General features: G+C 35.0%; 1 protein-coding gene across 9 annotated transcripts in view; it reads left to right on the plus strand.

Annotated features, from left to right (window-relative positions):
- Positions 1-16,917, plus strand: part of LOC143247121 (muscleblind-like protein 1) — an 83,469-nt gene that overhangs the window by 49,380 nt on the left and 17,172 nt on the right. The window contains exon 2 of one of the 9 annotated variants that reach the window (XM_076494717.1): positions 5,650-5,777. The exons of 7 other annotated variants lie outside the window; for them this stretch is intronic. In XM_076494717.1, the coding sequence (XP_076350832.1) occupies positions 5,721-5,777 (57 nt within the window). In that variant the 5' untranslated portion in view covers positions 5,650-5,720. The remainder of the gene's footprint in view (positions 1-5,649; positions 5,778-16,917) is intronic. One more of the 9 variants, XM_076494648.1, reaches the window with a different exon arrangement.

Raw genomic sequence — 16,917 nt, forward strand, 5'->3', positions numbered from 1 at the left:
ATTCGTTGGTACAAGAGTAGCCCAAGAGTTGGCGGTGGGTGGTGATGACTAGCTGCCTTCCTTCTAGTCTTACACTGCTAAATTAGGGACGGCTCGATGCAGTGGGCTAACAACCTACTCACATAAATACTTGTTGAAGAATCCGCAAGCGATTGCGGCCCTATGTTCACTTGTGGTCGTGTACTTCATTTCATATTATTTTCATTGTTGTTCAGTGTTAACCCATCAATAATCGATTTCATGTGTTAAGAAAGGTAAAACAGAATATATAGTGTATGTATATAGATTTTCATTCCCTACAGTATTACTTGTACTAATTCAAAATAATAATAATTACGAGGGCTTAACGATTTGCGAACATCCTGTCCCTATTCAACCCATAGGGGAACGTTATAATTTGACAATCAAGCTCAATTTTCGTTAGTAAAATTTGTTGTTGTTTTTTGTTTATTATTCATGCAGTGCCAACTAAGGTTATCTAAATCCGGATTTTAGTGTTATAATCCCTCAGACTTATGGCTGAGTAATTTGGGGCCCGTTGCTAAAGAGTAGTCCAAGAGTTAGCAATGAGTAGTGTTGACTAACTGCCTTTCCTTTAGTCTATCACTTCTAAATTAGTGAATGATACTACGTTTACACGAAATTCAAGAAAAACAAGTAAACCATTCAAAAAATTATGGGTAAAAAGGCACCACATGAGCAGTTGCACATCCACCGACAAACACAGCACTGTTGATCTCAGCGAAGTTCGATTATGTTGTGATAACGCAGTGAAATACAGTAATAACGTTATGTTGATATTTAATGAATTTTTGCTTATTTGTTTTTAGTTTCGCGTAAAGCTACACGAGGGCTATCTGCACTAGCCGTCCCTAATTTAGCAGTATAAGACTAGAGGGAAGGCAGCTAGTCATCACCACCCACCGCCAACTCTTGGCTACTCTTTTACAAACGAATAGTGGAGTTGACCGTAAACATTATAACGCCCCACGGCTGAAGGAGCGAGCGTGTTTAGTGTGACAGGGATTCGATCTTACGACCCTTAGATTGCGAAAGAATTTGTACGTTGGATAAATTTTTGTATCTGCACATATGAAGATTGAACTTACTACATGCGTTGTACGAAGTTGCATGTCAGAGTATGCCCAACATTTCGAGAAATGTTTAATGCTAAACCTTCATTAAGGATGGTAATATGTCTGCAAGATAGTGAATGCATGCAATTAATATTGTCTAACTTTAAAAACTTTTGGACCTCACAAGCACACGTATATGACATGTTCCTGTCGGGTTACAAGATGTTACATAAAAATACTGAATGTTAGTTCTTTTTAATTTCCCAATTGCCCTGGTAATAATATTTTACTTCAACCTCCAAGATATATTTATTGTATCAACTTTTGGCCCCATGGATTTGAGGGGTTTCTGGTTTCCTTCTATTAATAGCCCATCTCTTATCTTCCAGTAACTTCGCAAATCCAAATGTTATAATAAGGGTAAAATAAAACTCTTGAATATATTATTCAAAATTATTTTTGACACGGCATGAGCTTAAGTTACTGGGCTATTAAGACTTCGTGAGGCACTTAAAGTTATGGAGGTATAGTTCATATCAAATATTACAATTTTTTTTTATTCTGTGATCCAGACCCGTTGGGCTTATAACGTAAGCTCCAGGATTCGATCCTCCGCTGTGGATAAGAGTACATAGTTGAATTTTTCACTATAAAAACAATAAAATCCTTTGTAAGAGGAGCACATTCTTTGTATACGTATATCAAATCAAGTGTTTCATTGTATTTTTTCTTCTTTTAAGCTTTAATAGGAACATTAAAGGGTGTAAAAAGTTCCGTAGTAAGATTGGTTATAATCAAAATACCGGCATTAATTCGTTTTCAACAATAACAACAAGGAAAAAAATATCCTTTCTAAACAAGTAGTTTCAACATTTTCAGTCAAAGGGTTATCTGTGTTAGCCCCGTTCCTAATTTCGAATGTTCGACTAAAGCAAAAGGCATCTGACCCCCAGCACTCACTGCCAACTCGAATAATAATCTTATTTGACCATATAGGGGGATTTGACTGCCACTGTTATAGTACACCCATGCATGACCCTCAAGTATGGAGGTTTTTTTTACGGCTACTAAACGCCAACCGCGAATCCTCGGATTTACAGCTCCGGTATGTTAATCACTTGGCCAAGATCCGCGCTCTATTAAGATGTAAGAAGTGGCATATGCCCAACAAATATTAATTATTGTAGGATGATGGTCCAAATCGAACTCATCTGAGTACAAACGTACAACCTAGTTAAAAAAAAATTATTTTCTTAATTCTTAATAGTACGATATAATTACTGTCTTACGTAACACCTAAATATTTGTAATAATATTGTACAAAGTTTTCTTATGAATAATAAAATTCCTACCAATAAAACCGGTTTTCACCATGTACAAAGCAAAAGTTGAGTATTCTCTTGTGAAAGCATTATAGCAACCTCAGTCAACATTGTTCTTTACAAACTGGGTTGGTTTTGAATTTCACGTAAAGCTACACGAGGAGGGCTATCTGCGTTAGCCGTCCATAATTTAGCAGTGTAAGAGTAGAGGGAAGGCAGCTAGTCATTACCACTCACTTCAACTCTTATACTATGTTTTACAAACGAATAGTGGGATTGACTGACACATTTTAACACCCCACGATCGAAAGGGTGAGTATGTTTGGTTTGACGAGTCGAGTGCCCTAACCATTTGGTCATGCCAGGTGCTTTACGAGCTGACAACTTATCACTGTTACTATGTTTTGCTTGCATTGTCTATTGAAATATTTCAATAGTACAAACAACATAATGATACTTGAAAATCAAGTTTTAGCTTAATAAGGAACAAGGAATAAATTACACTATGTAACACAAATTTTGTTCCTGGATAGTATGTGTTATTTCTTAATTGCTTATGTTGTAAAAGTACAGAAACTGGCCATTATTCCCTTCAAACTTTGCTTTTATGATCTGGATGATGAAATTTAGAAATTAACCTATTTTTTATGTAAAAACGAGCAAATTTGCACATTTTTATTTACATAAGGTCTGAATAGAACAACATATGAATCAAGATTTACATATATTTATACTAAAGTTATACAAAAATGTTTAGAAGTGAGTAGTTTTTCGAGATTTGCGACTATAATATTTAGTAAATCACTTTCTCCTATCAGCCCCCAAATAGTCTCCCATCATGTTTTCGTTATATGCTCCCACGTTACAAAAGCAAAGTTTGAAGAGAAAAATAGGTCTTTGCCATTTACTTTAGGCATAAGTAATTGGGAAATAAGACTTTCTGCCCAGGAACAAGAAAAATTAAAAATTTTGTTACATGGTGTTATTTGTTTTGTCTTAACAGTTGCCTAATTTATTTATATGTATATCGTTTTTAAATCACAAAATATTAAGTTAATTCGTAACAGAAGATATAAGCACGGGCAAACGTCTATTCTTAGTTTTGGGACTGATTGTTTTTTGTTTTTTTAAACAAAAAATTAAAAACAAAAGTATATAAATATATTTAAAGTTTGATAATCGCCTTTAATAGAATGATCTTTTCGACTTGGTGCCAAATTGTAAATTAAATTATTGGTAAGCTTGAAGATCTATAACGCTCTAAGTAGGAGTCTGTTTCCAGCACCAGATATAGCGCAGCTAATGTGTTATATAGCTTTTATTTTAAACGAAATAAACTTAATGCCAATTGGCATAAAGTATTGATTAAGATAAAGTTGGATCTTAGCAATATGTTTCAAATAAATTATGCTTATTAAAAAGGGTAAAGAAAAAAGGTAAGTCTTCCGCTGGCACAACAGTAAGTCTACGGATTTACAACGCTAAAATCAGGCGTTTGATTCCACTCGATGGACTCAATAGATAGTCCGATGTGGCTTTGCTATACGAAAAACACAGAGGGTAAAAATCGAAGATTTTTTGTTTATCAACAACAACAAAATGTCAACATTGAACGCTGTAATTAGTTTTAAATGACACTGAAAAAAACATTCTGTTGTTAAATTAACGTATAAGTTACTGGATTCTTTCATATGTAAAATAATCGATTTTTTTCTATACCGTGAGGTATGATAATTTTAATCGAATATTTAGTGAGAAATGAACAACTTTTAACATTTGAGCTGACTAAAGTGTGATTTTTTTTTAACATTTTATTTACATTTGTTAATCAAGTAGCAATAGGATTTCTTATGTTAATTATTTTAATACACTTATATAAACATTACACTGAAATACGCAAGAAGAAAAATTGAAATTTTCTAAATACAATTATTTGAGGCTTTTGTCACTGATCTTTGAGTTCGTGAATTCTCATTTGTTACGGCCCGGCATGGCCAGCTGATTAGGGTGTTCGACTCGCAATGTGAGGGTCTCGGGTTCAATCCCCGTCACACCACACATGCTCGACCTTTTAGCCGTGGGCGCGTTATAGCTCACAGTGAATCCCACTATTTGTTGGTAAAAAGAGTAGCCCAAGAGTTGACGGTGGATGATGATGACTAGTTGCCTTCCCTCTAGTCTTACACTTCTAAATTAGGGACGGCTAGCGCAGATAGCCCTCGTGTACTTTTTCGCGAAATTCGAAAACAAACAAATTCATCTGTTACACCCTTACCACACATAGAGTAGGACTTGTTACAAGTCTGTTTTTTTGTAGTTCTGAGTTTCCAAGTTGATCCATATTCCTTTTATTTTTTCAATGCCATTAAGTAAAAGGGATATTATTATCTAGTAAATTTTAAATAAGTATAGCTTTATGATCAGAGTAAATGAATATTTTACGTCGGAAATGGCTGTTACATATCCTTCCCATAGCGTTCAGTTTTCGGTGGCATCACACTATCTAGGGAGACTAATTAATATGATTGTAATTATCACGTAGCTCGAGTTGCATATTAATATAACGTTTTAATATAATGTATTTAACCTTGTACAAAGTGTGTTTGGGAATGTTTTTCTTTTATGACTTGAGTTTAAAACTTATTGCCCACTCATTATTTTTGATGTAAAACGAATGATTTTTGTGTGTTTTTTTGTCGTCTGGACCAGTGTGTTTTCATGCGTATAATCTATTTTTCTGCATCTAACAGCACGACACTTGCTCTTGTACCAGGCTTAAATTGTTGTTCTTTTTTCCATTTATAGACTTTTACAAAGGTGTTCAAACAAAGCTTCTACTTTGACGATAGCGTTGACTTGGCTTTGTTGACACACTCATACAGAAATTGTAGTTTTGAAACAGGTGTTTATTTTTGAATGCTGTTCATTATACGCCACAGCCTACCTTATCCACTATTCGTTTTCCCCAAAGGGACTTCTGATATTAGTTAACAGTATTGTTCACAAACTACCGTAGAAAGTAGCTCAACCTAAAATATTATAATTTTCTTGTCTCTGTGTAAACCAGAAGGCATTCTATTCATCACCAGCATTCTTGTCAGAATCTTTATATAAGGAACATGGTGTAGTTGCTAGACAATGCGTAGTCACTCAGACATTATTGACTGCTTTTATATGGAATCTTGTGTCTAGCTGTACTTCCTTTTTTATAGTAATTTATATCATTTTGATTGTATCGTAACTGTTATCAGAGCAGAGGCTGTCGTACCTTTATGTAACGTTTGCGAGGAGATATTATACTGAAGGATCTCAAAACGTCGTAATGAAACGTGATTTCCGACAATTGCTTGAAAAAGCTCTTTCAAACTTCGTGTTCAAGGTATGTAGTTATCATATTTGTTTATTGGTTTTATCAGTTAGGAGTGTACAGAACGTTTTCCCACAAAGTTTCGCAACGTCTCTTTATAGTGCTTGTGCTAACTTCATGATAATATTTTTATTTGCTTTTAATAATAAGAGATTTGAGAAAACTACTGAACGCAAATTACAAAGTTTGCGCTCAAACAAAATGCCGAGCACTTATTTGCAGCATAAAAATTTGAAAATTAATGTATGTATGATTAAAATAAAAACATTCTGCTCGTGCGATTTCAATAATTTTAAAATGTGGTAAAAATGCCCAACGTACATTTATGACTAACTGTCTAGACTTAATGAAGGAATCCAGACTTCATTAGGCTTTTAGACACGTTTGTCTACGCTATTTATGTATCAATTTCTTGGCTATAAGATCCCGGATAAGAACTGAATCTCGCAAAATATAAATGAAAATACCGCCAATATTGCAATTCATCCTTAAAGTACAAGTGGAATCGCATATATATTACATACAACACAAGGAATTTCACAACTTTTTTGTCAGTTCTCTACACTGAATATTGGTTAGAGCGCTTGACTCGCAATCTGCTAGTCGCGGGTTCGAATCGTGTTGTGAAATTCAAACCAAACCAAACTTTGCACTGCTTGTAGTAACAAGAGAAAATATTAAAATTACTCTATATGTGGGACGTTATAAAAAGAAGTTGGTAATTTAAGGTTATCGACTCCTGAATTATACACTATATGCATTACAGGTTCATACAAATTTACAACACAGGTACAACATAGTGACTACATGTACATTGGAACTTCAGCCTTTAATGTACTGCAAGCTTACCGAGTTGGGATCCGGTTTTGCGTGTAGGTTAGGGCACTGAACTCAGTCGGTAATGGGTTTGAATCCTGTCTCTGTTCACCGTTTCAGCCGTGGGGGCGTTATATGTAACTGTCAATCCAACGTTTTGTTAGCTACAAAAAGTAGCTAAAGAGCTTACGGTGGGTGGTTTTGACCAACAGTCTTTCTTTAGTCTATCACTTCTAACTTAGGGAAGGGTTAGCGCAGATAGTTATCGAATAGCTTTGCACGAAATACAACATAATCAACAAATTCACCAACAGATCATGATCAGTGTTTAGTTCAGTCTCATAACATTTTTTTTATGTTTCCATTTATTCCGTCGTTAATGGTAACTTGTGTAGAAGATTTGCTCTCACATGATTAATCCACGAAAGCCCTGATGTGCCGATCTAACTTCTCCATTATCCGCAGTTATTTCTATAGCTACCCTAAAGAAAGAAAAACCATTAATGCACCTACTTATGGAATCTTGATACTTGGGCAAGTGAATCAGATTTGATCCTACTAACTTGTGAATGGGGTTATGAACACAATTTCATAAATTGCGCCTCCAGAATCTCGAAAGGGGGGGGGGTGGGTGGTAAAACACAAAATCAATGCCAGCAACCCTTAAACTTCCGTCGTGCTTGGCTGATTTTACGGGCGCGTTTTAGTCTGACCCTTTGGAAGATAGATACACCATATAGATAAGGACTTCTGTGCTGCTCCAGATCTGCCTGCCAAGTTTGGCCCTGGTAACGTTTAAACTGTGGGAGAGGCTCGCAATGAGAAAAAAAAAATCAGTGTGGATCAATATAGCATTCATAGATATCAAACTGTATTATTTCGGAGAATTATATGACTAAACGTAAAATGAGTTTGAATTTTCCCATTCATCTTGAAATAACTAAAATTAAAATAAAATTCGAAATATGTGTAAAACTAAACGAAAGATCTCCCAGCGGCTCATCGGTAAGTCTGATGGTGTACAACGTTAAACAAGAAGAAATATTTAATAGCTCCCAAAAGAAATTCTTTTAGGCAGAATTAGAGTAAATTAATCTATGAGGACTCCCCATTTTTTATATACACACACACATATATATATATATTAGCTATATTCTTGCGCGTCAGCAATACCAAGCGTGCGGCGCGTGTATACCAATTCGATTTTAATACTCATCAGTATCTATACCGGTCTACTGTTAAATTGAAATTCCTTCAGCCATGATTAGAGGAAAGTAGTTTATGAAATCTTGGGCGTGGTCAAATACGTTAATGTAAAGGGCTTGACCTTCTGAGCCCAAAACTGTAATTAGATCTCAATTCGGTTAAGAGATGACAGAGCTATAAGCTAAAAGCTTGTACTTGAAGGGAAAAAAAACCAAAAAAAACCTGAGCCATTCTGTAAACTGCTCTGCCTCGGCTGAAAACCAAATTTCAACATTCATGGTGGGCACAGCACAGAGATCTCATTGCGCTAAACAAGAAACAAAAACTAAGAAAAAAGAAAAACAGTAAGTTGTGGTAATACATAAATGTCATGTAACATGTTTATGTAAAAATAACGCTGATATTTTAGTAAGGATGTTTGCATTCATCTACGTTTAAACTCGTAATTGAACGTATAAGGCTAAACTGCTTAAACTAGGGAACTTGTTAATAACATGTATGAACTGGTAAAGTATGTTCAATTTAGCACTGTGTGACTTGTCTTCGTATGACGTTAATCATTTAGGCGCTTCGCGTGGCCTTGACTGTCTGAGTGTTTCTTTGCATAATATCTGCGTTTTGTTGTTGTTTTTCATTGACACATAACCAGTTTTTTACTTACCCAGAATAAACTTGCACACTCAAGTCTCTAGCTGTATCTTGACAAATGGGAGAATGACGTAGTATATCTTGTGGATTGTCCTTTCCCAGATTTCTTTGTAGCGAACTGTTGTTTAGTCTTATTCGGTTTGAGCTTGATTATGTTATTTTAAGTTGCAGCCTTCTTATACGATTTTACAGGATTTTAGTAGATTTCACGAGAGGTGATAGGAGGCGGGGGATGCGTAAAATGCCAATATATTATTTGATGCTTTTAAATATGATCAGTAGTTTGTTTGATCTCCTAAAATCGTGGTCGCGAATACGGCATCGTTTTTCCTCTTCAACTTCCAAATTAAAAAAGTTTTATTGTTTTATACTCCTAAATTCGAGTATAGGAATTTAGTTTGTTCTTCTTTACTCCAGGTCATTGTTAGGGGATTACTCTTCCGCCGACCTGTGAGTTGACCTTCCCATACCCATACTTCTGGTTGTGGGTATAGAAGATTTGGGCTTTTTGTTTATCTACCTCATATACAGCAGTTTGGCCATAATTATTTATATAGTTAAGGAACTAATGTATTGAGTGAAATTATGTTATCCATACTTCAAAATAAGAGTATAGTCTTACCCCTCATTTTCTCTTGGATATAGGTAAGGGAGAATCTTGTCTATTTTCACTCTAGGTAAAATTAAGATATTATGTCGAATATGTTATTCACCCTCCTGAATGTGTTTGATGAGGCCTGTATTGTAAGCATGTGTTACTGGATTTAAGAAGGAAAACACCAGTGTACAAATGAAAGACAATTGTTCTTTCTTCGAAAATATGGGTAAGATTCCATATCTAGTTTTAGTTTTTTACTGTCACATCAAATTTTCTCACAAAAGCAATAATAAAATTTCCCAGTTTTATGTGGATGACAGAAACGTATCATTAGATGAAACGTTTGAAAACAAATTAAAAACTTTCAACTTCACACCAAAAGAATGTTATTTATTTAAGTATAAGTAAACGAACACTAATACAATAACATTCACAGAAAGAATATTTTAATTACTTTTCATTTAATTACTTTTCAAATTTGGGTAAATATCCTCTTTTTAGATAGCTTTTTGAAATTTTGGTTTGCAAATATTTATCTTCAAAAACCGACAGCTGTCAGACATCATATTGACATTCCATTTTCTTTTAGTATCGTTTTCTTCTTTTTTATTGATGGAACCTTTAACCTTACTTTTCACTAACTGTCCAAGGTTCTCAAAGAAGTACTCCACGTGGCTTTTAAGGAAATACATTTTTACACTCGTGTTGCAACGAAACGTTTTTCATAGCATTTCATTGTGTGGCTAAAAATTGTTCTATAGTATTTGGCTTTATTGTTTACTAGAAAAGTTTCTACATTTTTTGGATGCTATCAAAGTCACTTTTACTACATATGACAATGAATCAAGAAAATTGTCATGTTTAATTAGATTCCCTATTTGAGGACCATCGAACACTACAGCTTTTATTTTCTCTTCGCTTAAAGAAAAGGATTAGTTGTTGATGTTGTTTTGAATTAAGCACAAAGCTACACAATGGCTATCTGTGCTCTGCCCTCCACGGGTATCGAAACCCGGTATTTAGCGTTGTAAGTCCGCAGACATACCGCTGAGCCACTGAGGGGCAAAAGGATTGGTCAGAAATGTATTTGAAGCAATTGACATCTTTCTTTATCCAAAATTTTTACAGACTGCTTTATTAGCTCCAGTTCCATGTGTAATGATGGTGGTAGCAACACTTTTACAGGTATCTTAAGCGGTTCATTGATGACATTTTTGCTGCTCGGTGTTAAGTTAGTTCTATGGAACCATTTCTTCTTTTTCCAATAATTAACCTTTACTGTCCCCTTCACATGATATTTTCAGATTGTTGGCCAAGAAGCATGGATGTTACCTTCAGATTTCCACAAATTATTCAGTTATAATTAGTATATTCTATTTTATCTAGAAGAAATTTCTTATTATCGTAATTTTCCTTCATGTGGGCAGAGTGATCAATGAAAATGGATGTCATTTGATTGCCATCATGCAGCAAAACAGCTTTGAGACTTGATCTTCAACAGGCAGTGAACAATATCTACTATTTTGGATCATAGTTGATGTGTTTTGAATTTCACGCAAAACTATATGTGGGCTATCTGCGTTATCCGTCCCTAATTTAGTAGTGTAAGGCTATAGGGAAAGCAACTAGTCGTCACCACCCACTGCCAACTGTTGGGCTACTCTTTTACCAACGAATAGTGGGATTGACCGTCACATTATTATGCCCCCACGGCTGAAAGGGCTTCATATTCTGTGTGCATAGTATTCATAAGAACAGGTATGTCAGGACAGAATACTACAGAATCATCCATAGAGGAGAATTTGACAAATCCTTGTTCTCTGTTCCTGTACCATAAATACGAAGTTACGGCAACCAGTAATTTTAGTTCATTCAGCCTGAATCTTAAAAGTTGAGCAGCATCTTTCGGTAGGTCAAGATCTCATACAAGATTATTTAGTTCTGCCTGAGTGAATAAGTGTGGGTTTTTAGAAATCCTATAACCAGTTTCAAAGTTACTGTGATCGCTTAGTTTTTATCCGACTCAGGAATATCATCAAATTATTTGGGGTACGTAGAAATAGGAACATCGTCTCTTTACGGTCCAAATTATGATTACCTAATTCTGGAGAACAGTGATGTGATGGATTGAAAAAAACTAATTTTCTGTTATGTTATGGAGTAGCGACTAAAAAATACAAATAGTTTTAAAAAAATAATTTACTTGTATACTTGTTAAATATTTTATGAATGAAAGTAAATGACTAGCGTGTGCAACCATTGTTTGAACAAAAATATAAGGCTGCTTTTTGCGTCCATTTTTAGATTCTTGTTCAAGGTTATCTGTCATTATCCATTGTTTCGGAATATAAATATAGGACAGAAGCCTGTAGATCTGGGGTGTGGCTATACAAAAAAAAATTAACTTGTGTGTGTGATACAAGTAGTTTGTGTGCCACTGTTTTTTGTAACTTTGTAATTATGTTATTCATCACCAGTATCCATTTATCATGTTATACATCATTACCTGCTCATTTAACGCGATCGACTTATCTGTATGTAATGTCAAAATTAAAACTATCTGATCTACAGTAAAACAACTGGGAGGGGTTATGGCGAGATACACTTTCACGCAGACGTAACTAACATCGCTAGACACCAAGTTTCGATAGCTGTAATGGGCAGAGCAAAGATAGCTCATTATGTAGCTTTGTGCTTAATTTCAAACAAACAATCAAACGATAAAACAAAAAATAATTGAATGCTGTCAGATTTGACATGAGAAAGCACCACTCGTTTCGTGCTCCACAGTAAAATACTTTGTTCTGTTCATTACTTTGCTTACTTATTAATTCATATTCGATAAAAATTCCATACAATGACGATGAGTAAAGATTGTATAGATATCCTATTTATTTCTTCCCTAACAGTAGTAGTCTCAGTATGAGTGGTGCAATAAAGGCTTTCACGTGCAACATGTCAGCACAGTTGGTTTATCATGAATCACAATGGTGGTTTATAATTAGGATCACAATGAAGTGTACAAAACAGTAATAGAACTTACGGGCAAAAAGCATGTTAAACATTAAACAACACTTTGAAATGTTCACTACTGACTGCTGAGGTTGTACACATATGAAAATGCACGCACGTTAGATTTACAAGTTACATGGAAAAGAAAATCCGTTTAGAAAGGCCCATTTGTAATTCGTTTTATTATTATTTTGCCAACACACACACACACACACACACACATGCAATAAAAACGGCTTAGTACATTGCACTCGCACCTTTTGTGAAATGCTAAATAAAGTTGTGCGGGGCTCGTTTGGGCTATTGAAAAGTTAATTTGTTTTTTATGTATTTTACATAAGCTAAAAATATTATAAGAAGAACTAAAGTGCAAGGTGAAACATGAACTACCGGATGAATAATATGTAGATACTCAATGCTTTGTACACTATACAGTCGGTGTCTTTAGGGAGCCAAAAACTTAATATATGAGGTAAAGAAGTTAAAATATCAAGACGCATAAATATTAAAATTTATTATAAATATTTGTAAATAGTTACTTTAAAAGACACGAAGGTTCATTTAAAGCGATGTTTTAGATGTATATATATATATATATATTTTTTTTTTATTTGAAAAGACTGCTTTTTTACTTTAAAAGTTCATATACGCTTATTGGGAGTTGTGTCTTAGTCAAGGTGTATATTAACCCAATCTCATGCTTTATATATAGATAATTTAGTTACACAGAAACTAAAAATGTTCACTATATTCTCAAACAAGTCTTCATGGCAATCTCCATTTACAGCTTAGCATTTTACATCTCTAACTAATGTGATCAAGTAGTTAATAATACATGAATTGTATCAGTTAGCTATTAGCTATATTTATTATAATTACAATATACAAACTAGCTACAGTACCAAGTAATTCTCTTTCCATAGTTGAGCATAAAAAAGCCAACAAACAAGACAAAAAATTAAGAATATAAAAGTCTGCAATTTTGGATCTTAAAAATGGTAAAGAAACAAGGCTGGAGATACTGTAGACATTATTTACTCAAATAACAAACCATACTGCTGCATACTGTTACCTGAAATTACATTTGGTGGAGTCAAAACAGGGATTTGTAGTTTGAGTAAACAATGTGTACAGTATTTACAGCCTTGTTTCTTTACCATATTTAGGATCCCTGCTCGCATGTTTTTAAATATCCAGGTTTTTATTTATCTTGTATAAAGTATAGCCCGCTTATCCACCCACCCGCCTTCCTTTTCGAGAGTACTTTACCTAAGCCAACAAGGGTATGCTAGAACTGCTAAATTACCATAAAACAGCCCATGTATGCATGTACACCTACATTATCCACATATGCAAGTTTTTCTTCCTACTTCAAATAAAAAGGAAACTTATTTGCTCTTAACAGAGTGAATAATAAGAAGTTAAATGTTAATATAAGAATATTTTATGTGAACTAAAAATATTAGTAGATGTGAAGAATATCAAATAAACAGGGGGCTTCTTTTTTCTGTTGTTCGATATTACTTGCTAAACTTAATTAAAAAAAACACCTCAAAGTAAGTTTTGTGATGAATGTTGGAACTGGTAACAAATGCGTGTGCGGTGATTACAATTTGGTGAAATTTCAGTTTCTTCTTTGCAGTTGAATTACTAAAAATTGATACAAAACCTCTTACCGATGATTTGTTCTTTTTGTATATAATACATAAAAAAACGAACCCGAAGAAATATTCGAAACATTCACTGTTAAATATTATAGTAATCTTAACTTCATTCTATTAAAAAACAGGGGAATGTTTTGTTTAAAATTAGTTAACGTTAATATTTGTTTTCTTTATATATCATCATGCCTTCTTAAAAGGTAGATGATGTAGTACATTTAACTGACAAAGGATTGTTTGTTTGTTTTTTGAATTTCGCACAAAGCTACTCGAGGGCTATCTGTGCTATCCGTCCCTAATTTAGCAGTGTAAGACTAGAGGGAAGGCAGCTAGTCATCACCACCCACCGCCAACTCTTGGGCTACTCTTTTACCAACGAATAGTGGGATTGACCGTAACATTATAATGCTCCCACGGCTGAAAGGGCGAGCATGTTTGGCGCGACGGGAATGAGAACCCGCGATCCTCAGATTATGAGTGGTACGCCTTAACACGCTTGTCCATGCCGGGCCCCCAGACAACGGAAACCAAACATGTCCTTAGAAAGTTTAACCACATCAGGGTTGACTCGTGTGTGGTGTAACTTAGATGAAAATGTGTAATAGAATTCCATCAAAAAGAAATAGTAAACACCTTTATGCTTATTTATTACAATAAGACTTTTATGGGCAGTAATCTTCTTTGGACAATATAGAATGACGTGCAGTTGGAGGTAATAAACAACACATATAATATGCAAAATAAATGACTGTGTGACAACAATATACACAAAACGTATATTAATCAGTTGAAAGTTGGAAAAAAAAAGGAATTTTAATGGGCAAGGTGAGTGACTGTGAGACAACATTGTGATTAGAACATATATTAACTACTTGCGAAAGCGCCAGCCTGCGCGCGAGTTATTAGGTTTAATTAATAGTGTGTGTATCCCGAACACATGTTATCATAAAATTATAACTTATATACTTTTGTTGCTAAGTAACATAACATAAAAACATTGATGGAACGCATTGTTACTGGCATTTCTATGTATTAGAAGTTGTTATATACGTAATGACTTCTTATGTAGTTTTTTTTTCACTAGCTTGCTTTCGTAAGAAGGTGCATATGTGTGCACGCATGAATGAAAGAAGTAATACCCAGGTTCGTACTCCCAGGATTCACTTAGCGTGGGTGCAAAATTTCACGTTTCTAGGTTCTTTCTTATTGGAGCTATGGTGATCACACTTTTCCTGTGTGGATTTTCGCTAGGTAACCTCATTAAAAGATTCACATGTGCCTGTGCATGGATGATTAATAATACCCAGTACGGGTGCGAAATTTCAGGTTTCTTGGTTTTTCCTCTTAGATCTATGCGCTGCTCACGTGCGTGTCTGTGTGTATATGTATGCAATTTCTATTTGTAATGTAAGAAACCACTTTTTTCTATGTGGCTTTTAAATCAATTTACTTTTTAGTCTTTTTTATTGGAGCTATGGCAGTCATATTTCTTTTATATGTGTGTTTTGTCTTTTTTCTTTGGTTGCCTCATAAAAAGATGTGCATGTACATGTGTTAAGTAACAATACCCAGGTGCACATTCTCAGGATCAACAAAGTATGGGTACAAAATTTCAGGTTTCTAGGTTTTTTACTTTTAAAGCTATGTCAGTCACACACACAGACGCGGACATGCTCTTTTATTATTATAGATAGATTTGAAAGTTATAAAGAAGAATTGACATAAATAAGACGTTTAATATGCAAAGTGAATGACTGTGCGACAACAATATATATATATAGTTTTGTTTGTTAGACCATCGAGGGCTATCTTAAGTAACTGAAAGTTGGCTACTCTTTAACAACGAATAGTGGGATTGACCGTCACATTACATGTTTAGCGTACGCGAATAGTCGCACGCCTTAGTAGGCCATGCCGGGCCATATCTTAAGTAACTGAAAGTTGTAAATAAGGATTTACATACCATAAGTTATTGTGGGGGATACAAATTGTTTTAAAATCTTAAAACAATATGATAAAATAATGTTATGAAATCTATATTATAGTTACTAAAAATGTTTTACTTGTAATTAAAAAAAATTGTTCAGAAAAATGAGAATAAATCAACGTGGCAAATGGCCTAAAGTACGTTTAAAAGATGAGAAAAGTAGGACAATTATGGGAGAATACAACTCGCGTACCCACTTCACCAGCAAGTTTTGATAGAATCAAAAATTGTTTTTTGTTTGTTTGTTTGTTTTGGAATTTCTCACAAAGCTACTCGAGGGCTATCTGTGATTGCCGTCTCTAATTTAGCAGTGTAAGACTAGAGGGAAGGCAGCTAGTCATCACCACCCACCGCCAACTCTTGGGCTACTTTTTTACCAACGAATAGTGGGATTGACCGTCACATTATAACGCTCCCACGGCTGGGAGGGCAAGCATGTTTGGCGCGACTCGGGCGCGAACCCGCAACCCTCAGATTACGAAGCGCACACCTTAACGCTCTAGGCCATGCCGGGCCTTAAAAAAAAAAAAAAAAGATCACATGCAGCCAATAATTATTTTGTTGGGCCTGGCATGGCCAAGCGCGTAAGGCGCGCGACTCGTAATCCGAGGGTCGCGGGTTCGCGCCCGCGTCGCGTTAGACATGCTCGCCCTCCCAGCCGTGGGGGTGTATAATGTGACGGTCAATCCCACTATTCGTTGGTAAAAGAGTACCCCAAGAGTTGGCGGTGGGTGGTGATGACTAGCTGCCCTCCATCTAGTCTTACACTGCTAAATTAGGGACGGCTAGCACAGATAGCCCTCGCGTAGCTTTGTGCGAAGTTCCAAAACAAACAAATTATTTTGTTAGAAGTATTTTATAAGAACTTAGGACTTAAAAATCAAACCTTAACGGTTACATGTAACACTGTTTTTGGTTATTACTGTACCTAGGTATAAGAGCATAAAATATTCTGTGAAGATGTTCATGGTCCCATGGAAAGTGAAACCAATACACCGAAATACACGGAATTTACGCATTTATTTCAGGATTGCATTATACAAAAACATTAGGATTTACTTTCCAATTGTTACTATATCTTCAAAATCCAGCCCGGTGTGTCTTGTAAATTAGTAGATTACGATACTTTGAGGTTTTACCTGACTTTTGGATATTTATACGCACAGTTTTCTTTTTTAAATATAAATATTTTAAATCTTAGTCATCAATCTTGTACCGGTGTAC

The sequence above is a fragment of the Tachypleus tridentatus genome, chromosome 1, assembly GCF_004210375.1.
Source record: "Tachypleus tridentatus isolate NWPU-2018 chromosome 1, ASM421037v1, whole genome shotgun sequence".
Taxonomy (NCBI): Eukaryota; Metazoa; Arthropoda; class Merostomata; order Xiphosura; family Limulidae; genus Tachypleus; species Tachypleus tridentatus.